General features: G+C 45.2%; 1 protein-coding gene across 1 annotated transcript in view; it reads right to left on the bottom strand.

The window, feature by feature from the left end:
• Positions 1-14,668, bottom strand: part of CCDC148 (coiled-coil domain containing 148) — a 185,407-nt gene that overhangs the window by 156,972 nt on the left and 13,767 nt on the right. The window contains exon 2 of the mRNA XM_066575998.1: positions 630-686. Coding sequence (XP_066432095.1) covers positions 630-686 — 57 coding nt within the window. The remainder of the gene's footprint in view (positions 1-629; positions 687-14,668) is intronic.

Raw genomic sequence — 14,668 nt, 5'->3', positions numbered from 1 at the left:
AGATCTCTGACGTGCTCCACATCCATTCACTAAACAATTATCTGAGTGGTAGTCGTTGGGATAAAAGTACCCTTATACAGCACAAATGTATTTATTCATCAAGTATGAGTGTGAACACAATCTATGGAACACAGAAATGGAAAATGCTATTAAAATATCAAATGTATAAAAAGGGATATTAATTTAGGCTAATTTCACAGTGAAATTCGGTCTGATATCGCACTCGCTAACATGTGATTTCGCCGCGGCCTTTGTCTCAAAATCAACTCACATCACCTTGGAGAAGTAGTGATCCTCCGCAATTGTCAGCTGCGGCGGAGGATTGCGGAGTGTTTCCCATCGTTTTCAATGGGAAACTTTGCACTGCATTGCACTCGCGTGCATTGGGTGATGAGAGGGCAATAGGCGTTGCGATGGCACGCCCAAAGTTAGGACACGCCACAATCTTTTTCCCGCATCACATTGCAGTACGATGCGGTAAAAAGATTGTTCGTGGATATGACCCCATTCAAAAGAATGGGGTCCACATTTGTGTGTCTCTCAACACACAAATCTCACGCGAGAATCTCAGCTGTGTGAAAGCGGTCTTAGAGATTACGACCAAGAAAACATTATAAAGTGTACTGTACCGTTGTCTCTGCTCCTGTTAGCGGCTACAAATGTTCGCACGTCTCTTCCAGTCATGTCTGTGAATGAGAAGCGGAAGTTAATAAAGCATCCATCAGGGAGTGATACTCCGCTCAGCGCTGCGCCCTCCCACATCTACTGCCTCATTACATCAAGTGCAGCTCCAGCCAAATGATATGATATAATCCATACAAGCGTTTCTATGTATTAATCTATAGAATATATTCTCTCGCCTTTCAAGATGGGAAATTAATTGTGCTGCTAACACTTTTTGGGATGTCTGTGTCGATCTTGGATAGTCACCGCGCTCATTAATTTTATTTATGTGGTCATTATTTTCACGAGAGGAGGCATTAACGGCGTGCCTTCAATTAGTCTGACTGGTGAATGCAGCGGTAATGTAACATGTAGTGCATTGATTTAAAGGGAACGCCCGTCTTCCACAATTATCCCACATGACGCTCAACAACTGATCGCGCCGTTTCTTTCTGAACAGAGTATTGGCGACCGTCGCTGAGGATGTCTCTGTGTTTCATAACATGACTGCATCCGATTTGGTACAGCTCATCCTTAAAGGGGTTGTGAAAGGGTATAATGTCATGATTGGTGGGGGCTGAACACTAGGACCACCATGTTGGCGTGTAGCCTGTGTAATCAGCATGGCGTGTGACTTCATTAAACCGGTAGCCTGTTGTTCCCCTTCCCTGCCTGTAGGCTCTCTATGGTTGTTCAGAAACCTCCCGAAGGCGGCTTTACACAGGCGAATGCGCAACTACGGAGTGTTTTTTTCCTCTTTTCGGGTCATTCAAACTCCATGCCATAGTGCAGGAGTTTGAATTAAATAACGGGAAGATAGGTTCTACCCTAACTTTATTAACTACGTGCGGGAAAGATAGGGCAGGTCCTATCTTTTCTTGCCCGTACAACTAATGGGCGACAATCACAATATTAAAAACAAAACCATTGAAATCAATGATTACCACGGCCGCATAACGGGACAAATACACATCCATGTGTTTAAGCCCTAATAGAAGCCAGGGGGGAGGAGGGGAGGGGGGGCGATGCAACTGCAGTTTCTCTCTTCATATCTCTGTGTCACTGCATGCTGTGAGAGGGGATGGGGAGCAGAAGACGTCTAGTTGGCTCGAGTTACCTTTACACAGCACGACTGTCGGGCTTTGCAAATTTTGTGAAATGCGTTTTTAACACTAGAAAATCCCATTGACATTCGAGTTAAAAAACCGCAGCGATATCGCTTAAAAAAAAAACGCACAAAAAAACGCAAGTGTGCGAGAGCCCTAATTGTACTGACCTTCAGAAAAAAAGTTATTGTTATTTATACTGCATAGTGAACACTGTAAAGAAAAAACAATGGAAAAATCCTTATTATGTTATACAAAACATTATATTTACCCCAAAATGGTACCAATACAAACTGCAGCTTGTCACGCAAAAAACAAGCCCCATACGGTTATATTGATGGAAAAATATACCAGGTATGGCTTTTGAAGGTGGAGATGAAAATCACGAAAATTGTTGCATGACTTTTGCGGATGGGTATAACCCAGAGAGTATGGGCACAAAATTCACAGAACACAGTAAATACACATGCATATACATATCTGCTGGGCATGTTAAACCCCCGTAGCCTGTATGGGTGCATTTCACACGTCAAAATAGGACATGCTGTGTTTTTTTTATGAGCATAAGGGCTCATTCACATGGGCACATTCTTAGCACGTATTACGCATGCATATTTCCTGTGCGCAACACGTGATGAATGGAGGAAATGAAAATCTATGGACTTGCATTTTTTACATTCACACCTGCGTTGGAGCTGCGAGGAGACATCCATATGAAACGTGGAAAAAATAAATTGCAGCATGCAATACAGGGCATGGATTTGAAAAAAAAAGTGACACTGCGCATGTCCGTGACGTCAGAATCCCAGGCATGCGCAATGCCTATCGTGCCCGTGTGCGTTCTCTGCCGGCTCTTCTGACGGCACAGCGTAGGGGCTGCAATGAGTACAACGCTGTCAGACTCACAGCGCTATAGTCACACGCTCATGTGAACAAGCCCTAATACACAAGTGTGGGTGGCCCAAAAGTAATCAATGGGCTTTTAGCACTGTGTATTACGTAATACACATACGCCCCTGTGAGTGAGCCACAAGGTTAGGTAGCTGCCATTAACAACATACTGTTCTGATACATAAAGGCAGTTGGGGCGTATTTATAAACATCACGGTGCATTTTGATCAATTAAAGGACTTATTCACATGAACTCAGACTCACGTATTTTGGCCATGTAATGTGAGCAGAGTCGCTAGAAAAATCTATAATGTTTGGACACTACACTTCAGGGAAAAGAAATGTTTTATTTTATTTTTCTGATTTTTAGATTATTATTTGGTCCAGCCTTGGCCTGTATACGGCCTGGTGTCACAAACTTGACAAATGCCCTTTTCCCTGTGGAAACCGCACCAGAATTGCATATTTTCCTGGGAGGAGAGCAGAGGTGCCACTGTGACAAGAAGCTGCTTTTCTGCTGCTCCCCATCCTGGGTCTGGTCACAGCTTGCTGCGTAACCAGCACCCTCCGCAAGGAGGAGCCAGTTTACATAGTATAAACAAGCTACTGACTGGCTGACTGGGCTGTCAATCATCCCACCAGCCCATCAGGCAATTAATTACTATTAGTTATTAAAACGAAAGATAAATAAATAACTAAAGTTGCTAACTAGCTGGTTGGGTTGTCAATTATCCCAGCCAGCTCATTACCTCAAGAGCTGAACAGCAGTGGAGAGACGTTTAACCCTAGACGTCTAGGACTGAATGAAACTTGAATACGCCGGCAGGCGCATCATGTGATCCAAAATTGATGTTGTGATATCACCCTGGAGTCGAACCAAGACTTGAAAGAAACGGGTGCCAGCGGTGCTGTGACAGCTAGTAACACTCTCTCTTACAATGCTGAATGGCAAATCTGTCTTGTAAGGTTACATTCACACTAGCAGATTCTGGTGCGGATGTGAATCTAAATCTGCATATTTTGCACAGCCGATTTTGGTGCAGATCTACACTACAATCCACACCATTTGGTGCAGGTTTTTATGCAGATCTGCAGCAGATTTCAGCCTTTCAATGGAGGGGATGAAGTCTGCTGCGGATCCACATCAAAATCTGCACCACCAGTGCGGAATTGTACACACTTTTTTACATGGCATGGATATCACACAGCTGAAAGAAGCAGTGCAAAACTGAAAAGCATGGAGGGAGCTTGGCTTTAGGGTCACCGAGGCTTGTGAACGACTAGACGGCTAACAACAATCCTACAAGGAGTTTTCTTGCCACATTTATGGCATACAGACAGGATATGCCATATATGTATGATCATACAGGAAATGACTGCTTGGCCCCCTCAAATGAGTGCAGCACTCTACTGAGCATGGTGTACCCATGACTCGGCTCGGTAATAGACCATAAGTAGTAATAGTTGTAAGAAGTAGTAGTTATAGTTCCATAGCTCTGCATAACAAGGCACATTTCACATTTAGGGCGATATTCCTTGGGGGGCTGTCATCATTTTTTTTTCTATTTATAGGGGTTGTGTCACAATGCACAACACCTCCCAGAATGTGGAACCCAGGGCAAACAGCTGACTGTCCTAGGTCCAACTCTCAGCATCCCTGACAATCAGTTGATTTTGCCAGAAAAAAAGCAGCGGACAGCTACATATTTCACAGGACGGCAGAAAGTCCACAAGAACAGGAGCTGATCTTACTGAGCGGCTCTCTATTCTGGGCTATAAAGGGGGATCCCCAACAGAAGACCCCATTGTATGATGTTCATATGCCATAATAGAGCATGTGAAAAGGGGGTGCCATCTTGGCACAACACTGCGGTATTGCATTATACAATATTAGAATAGGCATCCTATTAAGATGTGCCTGTGGCACGTCTTAATAGGCAAACAATCATGATTGGAATTACTGCTGGATGGCACCCTCATGATCTCATCTCAGGGGAGGCCGTGTGGAACATTTCAATACCGATCAAACTGACAGTAGCATTTAAAAGTTATATCCAATTGTGAGTGGGTGTCGCTGTCAAAGACAGCCCATAACCGCCGTGCATGGAGCGGGCTTGGCTGCCAAGCCTGTTCCATATGCAGAATATACTGCCGACATCTATATACATCCTAACTGCATGGGGCACAGGTCACAAAGCCGCCAACCGCCCTTTTTTGGTGGAAGGGTAATAATGGTATACATGTGCATCGGCCAGGCATGGGGTTGCATCAAGAAAAAGATTTAGCAAGAAATTACAAGACAGCAAAATAGCCCAAAATTTATCAAAATGATGCACGTGCCACAAATAAAATTAGGGCACCTTGTTGATACGCAGTGACGAGTAAGACGTATATATGAGGGTTACTAAGCACAATTCTAAGCACAATTTATCCACAGGATATGCCATAAAAGTCTGCTAGATGTGTGCCCTATGTCTGGGACCCCCAGCTATCCCAAGTACTGACCCAGCTTCTCCCAGACCCTGTATGCTGTGATAGGAGTAAACAGTCAAGAGAGATGTTCTACGTTATTTCTGTACCTCCCATAGAAGCAAATGGGAAAGCACAGCTTCACTTACCTGTTTCCGCATACAAAGACGTTATCGCCATCTCGGGCCATGATGATGGGAATAACTTATCAATGGAGTTTAACTATACAGATATATAGGAAAACGCATTCCAGTTCAAGGCAGACAAGTACCATGGTGCCGACCTAGTGCCAGGTGGCTTCCATACCAGGAGTTACCATTTACATTTCTGCCACTACTGTGTATCGTTCTGAGAGCTTACTTCTAATTACAGGATTTAGTGCTGATGCAGAATATACGACCTGTACTCTGCAGCTGCTCCTGGAGACCCCTGACCCAGACCAGTGTCTGCGCTGGGATTTATGGCAAGTATTTATGGTCCACACGTCACAAACCTGAGCTGATGTCATGTACAAACAGGCTCCGGGAAGGAGTAGGGGCATTGCCTGTAGACCTCTCTTTTTGTGTTAACGTGTTATTTTCTACAACCTGTGAATTTCCATTTGTTTTTAAAATACAGAAAGCCGGGATCACAAAGGGGAGTCCCTACCCACGACACTGTAATATTGGCATATATACATTTTTTTGCAGGGGATCCCAAAGCAAAACTCAGAATTGGGTAAACCCCTGCAAAAAAATGTATATATGCTAATATTACAATGTCATGAGTAGGGTCAGGCAACACAGGAACAGAGTACGATGCGGACACCTGGCTTATAAAGAGATCTATACATTTACTATAACAAAGGTTGGCAATAGAAGCTTCCGCAAATAGATAATGCAAATGCAGTTATTACAAAGACATTTAATAACCTCTATATCTATGTGCAATTCTAATGTGCGCACAATATTCTAATTCTTTTAAAAAACACAAAATACACCTAAGTTATAAAACGTGGTAGTACCACTGTACGTTTGAACCCAGCATTGGCGGTCGCCCGCACACAGTCCAAAGGTACCACAAAATGTTGTCCAAAAGCTGTTCTGCAACTTGGTGAATTATTATGTAATTCTCTGGCGTTGGCTCAAGCTCATGTATTTTAACTGGCAGTCCTGCGCTTTAGTCATTGTCTGTATGCACATGTCGGTTATTTTCTGAGGGCCTACCTCACTTACGAATCCCCACCGTGTTTTGTGCATAGTGTCTGAGAAGCATCTGTGGACGTCCGCTGGAGGTACCGAGTAGCAGGATGATGTGGATTTTCTGTAGCAGTCTCTCCACTTGTAGTCCCTGCAGCTTTGTTCTCCCAGCGACATTGGTTCTTACTAGAGATGAGCGAGCATACTCGTCCGAGCTTGATGCTCGTTCGAGTATTAGGGTGCTCGAGATGCTCGTTACTCGAGACGAGCACCACGCGGTACTCGACTCAATTAAACGAGCACTGACCTTTGAATTCAATGGAGTCGGCAATACAGCCAGCTCCATTGAAAGCAATGGGCTGCCGGCGAGCGCGGGATGAATTTTTGGGAAGGGCTTAAAAATATAAGCCCTTACCTGAAAATCATCCTAAAATGTGTAAAAATAAAAAAAAAATGTATACTCACCTTTCCGCTGCAGCCGGAGTTCAGCCACGTCTGGCCACCAGTTCTTCTGAACTGCACTGAGTAGTATTCAGCAGCCGGGGATTTAAAATCCCCGCCTGCTGAATGAGCTGCCTCTGATTGGTCACAGCCTCACCAATCAGAGGCAGCTCTCACTCACACCCATTCATGAATTCATGAATGGGTGAGTGCTGCCTCTGATTGACTCAGCGCAGGGACCAATCAGGGGCAGCTCTCACCCAATCAGAGGCAGCTCATTCAGCGGGCGGGGATTTTAAATCCCCGGCTGGTGATAGATCAGCAGTTCAGCACCACAGTGCAGGGGACAGCAGGAAAAGACGCGGCTGTGCCCGGCAGCTGAAGGGAGGTGAGTATCTATTTTTTTTTGTTTTTTAAATCACTTTTAATTCATTTCCAGGGAATGGCTTATATGTAAAGCCCTTCCCTGAAAAAGAATTCAGGTGTGCCAGCAGACCATTGTCTTCAATGGAGTCGCCGGCAGCAGCAGCGGCTCCATTGAAGAGAATGCCTGCATTTTTATTCTTTTTTACACTAAAATCTTTCTTTTTCAGGTAAGGGCTTATATTTTTAAGCCCTTCCCGAAAATTCATCCCGCGCTTGCCGGCAGCCCATTGCTTTCAATGGAGCCGGCTGTATTGCCGGCTCCATTGAATTCAATGGGCTAACAGCATTCTTCTCTGCCACAGCTGTTACAGCTGTGGCAGAGGAGAACGATCTTTATGCTGACAGTGGGGGGCGTCTCACTCTTGCCACTATTGTGGCTTAATAGTGAGACCTCGGAGCCCGAAATGCAGCCCTGCATGTTGCTCCTCGCCTGCCCTATCCATTTCTGTGTTTTTACATGACTTTGGTGATTTGCTAAGATTTTCACAAATGAAAACCTTAGCGGAGCACCAGTCATATACAAAAATGCTCAAATCGCCCATTGACTTCAATGGGGTTCGTTACTCGAAACGAACTCTCGAGCATCACTGAAAGTTCGACTCGAGTAACGAGCACTCAAGCATTTTGGTGCTCGCTCATCTCTAGTTCTTACGTGTTGTGAGGCTGCACTTCCCAGTTACAGCCTGATTACTTTCTTGTACCACTGGCTCTCGCTAGCAGACACAAAATCTCCAGGACTCCTCTTGCAAAGCTCCCTCAGCCACTTCCTCACTCCTCCTGCAGCTCTCTCTCATTGCAATGCAGGAGGAAGGGGGACGCCTGCTGCGGGCCCCTATTGCTTTTTACCTGGCCTTGAGGGTCCCCCTTGCATTAGCGCCATCTCTGCCGCCCGAGTCGCTGCCGATAGTATGGCACATAAAAAGGCCCCGCTTACGCTCCCAGGATGGATCTGCAATAGGGGCCGCTGCAACCATCTCTGTTGCCTGTGCCGCTGCCACTGCCGAGGTTCAGCCTCTCCTCCAGGAGCAGGATGGCACTTAAAATTGTCCCTTCCGCTGCTCCCGCTGTGCTACTCGACCAGGATGGGAGTTGTGGGAACAAACACACTCCCAGCCAATCAAAAGCTGGGGGTGTTAACAAGTCTCAATTCTGGTGCATTATGTCGCCACCCCTAACTTCCGGTGGCGACATAATACACCAGTACCCAGCGCTGCTAGCAGTGCAGCTGTGTGAATGCCGGCAAGGGAGCCACGGCCCCCGCTGATATTCAGAAGTAGTGAGCTGCCAATGGTGGCGCGTGCCAGCAGGGAGGGCTGTGCATGCCGCCTCTGGCACGTGTGCCATAGGTTCGCCACCACTGGCATAGACTGACTGTTGCTGGACATAGTGGAGGGGCAAAGGCATGCCTTATGGGATAGTGGGAGAGCCCCCAAATTCTGGGACTGCCCTATTGAAACTGGGATGATCCTGAGCTTTGCCTGAAGTTGCAGGCTTCCAAAATTGATAAAGAGAACACCACTTATAAACCACATTTTATTATTTATATCTACATAAAGTTACAAATAACTTATGTAACTCAGTCAATACAAAGAAACCTCTGAATTCTCACATCGGGATCCCTACTGGCCGCCTCCATTCATGGCCGATAGTTGCTTGATTTTTAGATGAGCTAAAAACCATGCGACTCCAACAAGTAAGTGATTACTCAATGCCCTGTCAGAGGCCGTGTCCACATGGGATGACTAGTGCTCAAAATCGCTGTTTCCGGCGATTTATTCAGACAATAACCGCCCGTGTAAAGGTACCTTTTGACCTTGTGCCATTGGGTCTGTATGTGCTCTAGGAGAAAATGAATTGTTTAAATGGTTCTCATAAGGACATGCCCTATCTATATGCTCTGTTAGAGTATATACACATCATAGTGGGGTCCCCGCTTAGGACCCACCTCTATGAGCCAGAACTGGTAGCAGCTAACAGATAGCAGTCCTGGAGGACACCGAGCGTCCATCCATTACATTATGAATACACGTCTGTATGGTCATTGACACCTTTCTGGATAAAGCGTCTTTTACGCAGGGCGATAATGGTTTGAACAATTATTCCAACTCATTGTCTAGTGTAAATGTGTGCAGCAATCCCCCGGCAACCAATAATTCACTTGGCATTGATCGCCTCTTCTCTGCGGACATAAAAATGATCAATTGTAGGCAGAACACCCAATAGTGTAACTATACATCTGCTTTGTTGTTTCCAGTGGAGCAGCAGGAGAGAGACGAGCGACTGCCAGGACAGAAAATACACGACTATTAGACCGCCAGCATTAAATAAAATATTTGCCACAATGTTCCAATCGTGTTTTCTTGCTTTCGCCACATACTGAATGGCCACTTTATTATGGACACTGGCCATTTAAAGATTGGAGCTTCTCTGTATGGAAATGACGTAGATCCGTGACCCCCGGAGTGGAGCTTTAAATCACGTGACAAGTGGATCAGTTTCAGTGTGAATCCCCATCAGGGTGTGTTCACACCTAGCGGATTTGGTGCCGATTTTCCGCAGTGGAAAAATGTAGACCAAAATCCACAGCATTTGGTGCGGATTTTGACATTAATCCATACAAGCCTTTCTTTGAAAGGGTGAAATCTGCTGCTGATCAACGCAAAATCCACCGTGCGTGAACGCTCCCTGTATTAGAAATGCTGTGGATTTTCCATTGTGGAAAACTCCGCAGAATGTCCGTAAAAGACACTGAGTCAACATTGGCACGATCGGTGTGAATTTCCCTAGAAAGCAGCTGCTTTTCTGCAGTTGATTTCAGCAGCCATGGCTCCAAATTCTTCACGTTTTTAGCATTTCTTTCACCCGGCGGCCTCAATTGAGAGCAGCGACACCGGTCAGGTGATGCGGAGGTGGCATTGAAGTGGGTCTGCTCTACAGAAATGATAAATGATGGTAAAGGTGTCCGAACAATGGTCAGCGCGATACTTCCAGAATCCGTCTAGCGCTCTTTTGACTGAACACAATGGTCTGCGGCTTGTCGGCATGTCACCGTTTAACAGTGAAGACTATTATGTTACCCTTTGTCTGCAAATTTTTCTCCTTCTTTTTTCTATTACAGGTTATCCATTTCCATTGTTTGCATTCGGCTGCGGCCGTTGCTATTAACTGCCTATTAATTGAAACAACGTCCATAAAGCAATATACACCCAATACGACGAATCCTCTAATGGACTGCGAGCAGCGTCTTACTGTTTCTAATTGTCTAAGGCATTGGAGCTCAATTACAATATCAGCTAATACATGCTATGAGAGTCCGTCAGAAGACGGCAAGCACCTGGTGAGCCGCAATGCTATTGTTATTCCATAGGAAATCTCCCAATGTGAAATTACATTTTTTGCCTGCAAACCGGGTCAAAGGAAGCGTATTTGTGCTGAAGGCATCGAACAAATAACAGCCGTCTGCTGAATGTCACGTTTCCATTTGATGCTGGAGATATTCATGTGATGTTATTTCTGGTTCCAAGCTGTCAATGACTACTTTAAAGGGAAAGTTTACTTCTCATCAACTTCAGACATGTCATTGAGATGTCATAATATGCCACTGGTGAGTGTTGGTGCTCTGTGACCCTCACTGATCGATGATCGCTGAAGGTTAGCCAGGAAGGAGAGTCCAGCAAACAACTTTCATGACAAGCCAAAAACACAAGGCATAAAAGAGTTATGTGTGTGCCATCTGCACTAATCTGCCAAAAGCAGTATTTATTTCCATATGTTACTACTTAGTCGGGCTCCTTTGGCCCAGATGCTCTCCGTTGGATACTTCCTACTAACGTCTGATACACTTCAGCTGCTGTTTCCCTCCATTCATCCTGCAAATGTCTGGCAAGTTCTCTGAAAGAAGATGGGCGTGGTTCATACTTCCTGACCCAACGTTTCAGTTCACCCCAAAGATGTTTAGTAGGTTCAGGTCGGGACTCTGTCCAGCCGGTCCAATCATGGAACATCCATATCCTCAATTCAACGTAAAACAGCATTGGATTTGTGACAAGGCATTTTGTCTTGTTGGAAGTATTTCTGACCACTCCCAGAGTATTACCACATTGTCAGAAGCCCATTATTCTCTAGAATGTCAATGTTCATGGTTCTTGTCACTACAACCAACGTACCGAGTCCATGCCCGTAAAACATCCCCAGACCATTGGCCTTTGTGAAGGAGAACCTGCCACTACAGAGGTAGCTGTCATATCCACACCATTTGAGAGGAAGGTCAGACAAGGGGGACTAGGAAACCAAGGACCAGGAAAATATAGTAAGCAGAAGATCAGGGTTATTCTGCGACTTCATCACATGAGCTATTTTGAAAACATGTTGCCTAAACAAAACTTTCTGTAATGAAGTGTCACGTTTGACCTGAGCGTAATACACACCACGCCCAGGACGAACACAAGAAGCAGACTGGGGGCAAAGGATTGGGACGTGGAAATGGGCATACACATAGAACACCATAACAAAGCAAACTAAACTGCAAACGGGACTTGCGAGAAGATATCCAACAACCACTGACAAACACCAAAACACTTACCTAGAATACCCACACGCATAAGCAGAGGGAATAGCTAAAGTACATATGAGGTATTGATTCTTATTTTGGCCTAGATATTTAAGCCCACAAGGCCACGACAAGGGTCCTCATTGTCTTGTGAGTTCCTACTCTAGCAAGATAACTCAAACCCCAGGAATCCTGCCTGCAATCCCAATAGGGACGGCCCCACGCTGGAACCTAGGGGCCGGGCTCACAATTGAAGATAAACAGCATACAAGCTGAACAGGACACTGTTCACACCAACAGATGAGGGAATTCCACCCAGAACCTCATGCATGCAGCAACACCAAGCAAAACACTCATGACTCCAACCACCAGGGTTCTGAGAAGAATGAGAGAGAAAGATAAATGACCATCACTTGCTAGCAAGAGGGGCTGGTATATATGTGCAACAGACTAGTGGTGGCAATACACACCCAGCCAGCTCAATCATCCCACACCTGTAAAAGTGTGTCCCTGGAATCCCATAGAACTACAGGTCCCAGGAGTACAACAGGATATAAGGTTTTTGTACCCATCTGTCTCCAGCCGCCTTTTCTGATGCTTGATCACATGATTCAGGTCCCACACAGTCTGGCAGCTTTCATTGACGCCCGGTTCACCAGTTGTCAGCAAGAATCTTCTGGTGCTGTCAGTCTTTTCTGACATTTGGCCTGAATTTCGATTAATAGTTGGGCAAATAGTCATCTGCCAAAATGGCAATTGTGCATGCTTGCTGTAGAACGCGTTTCATAAAACATCTTGATCTCCAAGAAAGCATGTGCTGGACAGTCAAGGAAGAAAAAGCCCGGGAAAGCCAAGCCGGAAATGACACCAAGGAAGTGCTGACTGTCACCATACCTGGTGTGCCATGGGTGCAGTGGGAGAAGGCAACGGAGTAAAAAACATTATATGAGGTAACAGCAGGGTGTATTGGGAGATCTATAAGTGATTTAGCTGTTCTTTTGAAAATTGACAGAAGCCTCGGAAAAGCCCTTTAAGGCCTGGCCTACACAGCGACATGATGGGGTCTCTTTGCTACCAGAGACTATGACATGACATTAGGAAAAAATCCAAAATTGTTGGATTTTTGGTCGGAGGTTGCAAGTGACTTTGCCATCTTAGACTGCAATGGAAATCGTATGCAACTTGCTACAATTTAGCTCTTTTTAGACTTAATATGACTTTGGTTGTGGGACCAAAAAATGAGTAAGTAAGGAAGATGGAGCAATACTTTTGCGGCGCCACCTATTGGAAAGCAAGATTCCTGCAACCAATGTTAAACTCTCTATACAAGCCTTATAACAATGACTGGAATTGAAAACCAAGCCAGAATCCAAATGCAGAAAATCCCTGAAACAGCTGTCTGTGTATGAATTAGAACGCTGATAACAATTTAACACTAGATCTCCACCATATCCTGTCCATAAATATTCAGCATATGCACCATACATGTGTGACCTCAACTTTTTTCTAATTTGGAGTGACAATCGATTTGTTCTCGTGATTTCTTCAAATCATCCATGATTTTTTTCCCTTAAAGCAACCCTCCGGTTTATGGACAAAATTCTGTCTTGTGACCGGCTACAGTCCCTGTTTTCAGCTATCTGAGGCCGGGCTTACACATCAGTATGGTAAAACGCTGCGTATGAAATGAAGCATTTTATTGGTGTATGCCCGCATTTCTGATCATATATTCCTGCGCCTGACAGTATATCTCACGCTCGCTGTCATGCACAGGCTACCTTGTTTCTGACTAGCTAATGCACACTGCGCATTGCTCTCTGATTGGCCAGTGTTGATCATATGAACAGCTCTGGCCAATCAGACAGCAAGTATAGTACACTGGTAGTCCTGACACTATAAATGCACTGAGGGGATCGGGTAGTCTGAAAACTGCGTTAACCATCTTGGGTGAAGGAAAATAAAACCCAAAACTTGCAGATTGGAGGGCCGGCGGAGGAGAAGAGCTGCGGACAATGTACCCCCTTCCTTATCCGGTCCCAGGGCACAATTTTACCCTAAAACCAGAGGGTCGCTTTAATGGAAGAACACTGTGGTCCCCGACGAGTCATACTGGAGCAATACTGCGATAATATCTTCAGGCCGGGTTCACACGGGCGTATGATTACTGTGCATCACACTGTGTGATATGTGGTAACCAGCAGGCAATCAATTACATTTCCTTAGGCAGTTCCATTCACATTAGTGTGTCGGAAACGCGAGCTCAAAAAAGAACACAGCATCTTCTATTTTGCCGCACATTACGCACGCCCATACGCAAATACATTCCTCTTCTCAACGGTGCAGGAAATATATATTTAAGTAAACAGGCGGATTGCGCATGACAGCGTGCGTGAGATACGCTGTCATGTGCAGTACAATTTTGACGGAATATGCGGCATATGCCCACACAGCGTGTTACGCTTGCGGCCGTGGGACCCTGGGTTGTCTCACAGACAATGTTGCTGTGGAGCCTTAGGCCTCCTCCACACGATCATTTGTGTTTTTACGTTCGTCTGTACGCACCGTATTATCGCACGAATGAAGATTTGCCACGATTGAGTGCTGATCTTTATTCGCGTATTTCATGCCATTCACCCAGGACGCTGCTGTGAATAGGCAAAAAAATATGCAAAAGCGCTAAAAGATTTTCCTGGCGCGATTTTTTTTTACACGGCAAAAAAACCGTTCATCTGAATGAACTAATTGGAATCCAATGCTTCGCACGGTTACGTTTTCTTGCCGACTTTTTTACACGGTTAAAACCTGCATAAATACACCTGAATAAGCCCTTAGTCTGATACAATGTGACTAGAAAGTAGTCGGCCAGGTGGATAACGCAGCGCTATGCCCCAGCCCACTGTATATACTGTATATTACTGGACCAGAGCCGTCACTGTAATAGCCGT

Source organism: Eleutherodactylus coqui, chromosome 8 (assembly GCF_035609145.1).
Source record: "Eleutherodactylus coqui strain aEleCoq1 chromosome 8, aEleCoq1.hap1, whole genome shotgun sequence".
In the NCBI taxonomy this organism is placed as follows: Eukaryota; Metazoa; Chordata; class Amphibia; order Anura; family Eleutherodactylidae; genus Eleutherodactylus; species Eleutherodactylus coqui.
The sequence above is the reverse complement of the archived record's forward strand: the minus strand, read 5'-3'. Positions and strand labels throughout refer to the sequence as shown.